We start from the raw sequence: 1,265 nt of genomic DNA on the forward strand, positions 1-1,265 counted from the left end.
CAGAATGTAGCACTACTACCATCGAAGGCAGCAAGAATACACATCCAAATATTACCAAAGTGTATATGTAAATTTGATTGTGTTATACTCAGAACATAGATACTGAAACCTACATGGTATGTTTCAAGTGTAAAATAGTATTACACAGAAACTGTAACCTTAGAATAGACAACATTCATAAATTACAGTAAAAATTAACTATTAGCTATTCATATCCAATTCTGATAAAGCTTTTACTCAATCATACCATTATGAAACTAGCAAAGTGTTGATAATTGTCCCTTTTCATTTAGTAACAGACTATATTTTAATGACACTAAATTGTGCATTATAAATTTTCATAAGGGAAATTTAGAAAATGTTATTTCCTAAGCAGTACCTGGAGAGAACCGACTGTGGCACCATTCATATGCGTCCAGAACACCAAGGTACATTTTGGTCCCGTGAGTGAAATGACAGGAGTGAGGATGTCAGCCGTGTCACCAAATTTCCCATTGGAACTATCAGCATACAGGTACCAGCCATCTGTGGTATTTCTGAGGAAAGTGTTTATCAGATTAAAAAAGAAGAATGTTGTGAAATGTAACATATTTTGTCATTGCTCTATATTTTTTCCTAAAAGCATAATGCTCTATACCACAGTTATGATCCATAAGCATCAGAAATGCTTCTACATTTCTACCATTTTTATTTTGAATCCAAAGCCCTTGCAATGATATCAACTGGTACAAAATGTATAAATTATGATAAAACTTAAAATTACCAAATCTGTAATAACTTGGTAGATTTTTTTTTTCTTTTTTCTTCCTTTTGTATTATCTATTTATTTTTTCCCCATGACAAGGTCTTACTCTTTCACCCAAGCTGGGGTGCAGTGGTGTGATCATAGCTCACTGCAGCCTTGAACTCCTGGGCTCAAGTGATCCTCCTGCCTCAGCCTCCTGAGTAGCTGGGACTCCAGGTAAGAGCCAGTATTCCCAGCTAATATTTTTATTTTTTGTACAGACATGTTGCCAAAGCTGGTCTTGAACTTCTGGTATCAATCAATGATTTTGTTTTTCTTTACAATGATACCACCAATACTCTAATGAGATTTTTAGGGTTTATTTTCATGTGGGTAAAATGATGTCCTGAAGCACTGAATGCCTTTTTTTTTTATTTCAGCATATTATGGGGGTACAGCTGTTTAGGTTACGTATGTTGCCCTTGCCCCCCACCAAGTCCGAGTTTCAAATATGTCCATCCTTTGGATGGTGTGCATTGCA

At 35.5% G+C, this 1,265-nt stretch overlaps 1 protein-coding gene across 1 annotated transcript in view; it reads right to left on the reverse strand.

The window, feature by feature from the left end:
• Positions 1–361: 361 nt before the first annotated feature.
• The window catches only part of MALRD1 (MAM and LDL receptor class A domain containing 1), a 285,192-nt gene continuing 284,288 nt past the window's right edge, over positions 362–1,265 (reverse strand). The window contains exon 18 of the mRNA XM_012660894.1: positions 362–536. Coding sequence (XP_012516348.1) covers positions 362–536 — 175 coding nt within the window. The remainder of the gene's footprint in view (positions 537–1,265) is intronic.

Source organism: Propithecus coquereli, unplaced genomic scaffold (genome assembly GCF_000956105.1).
Source record: "Propithecus coquereli isolate 6110/MARCELLA unplaced genomic scaffold, Pcoq_1.0 Scaffold69, whole genome shotgun sequence".
NCBI classification, from domain to species: domain Eukaryota; kingdom Metazoa; phylum Chordata; class Mammalia; order Primates; family Indriidae; genus Propithecus; species Propithecus coquereli.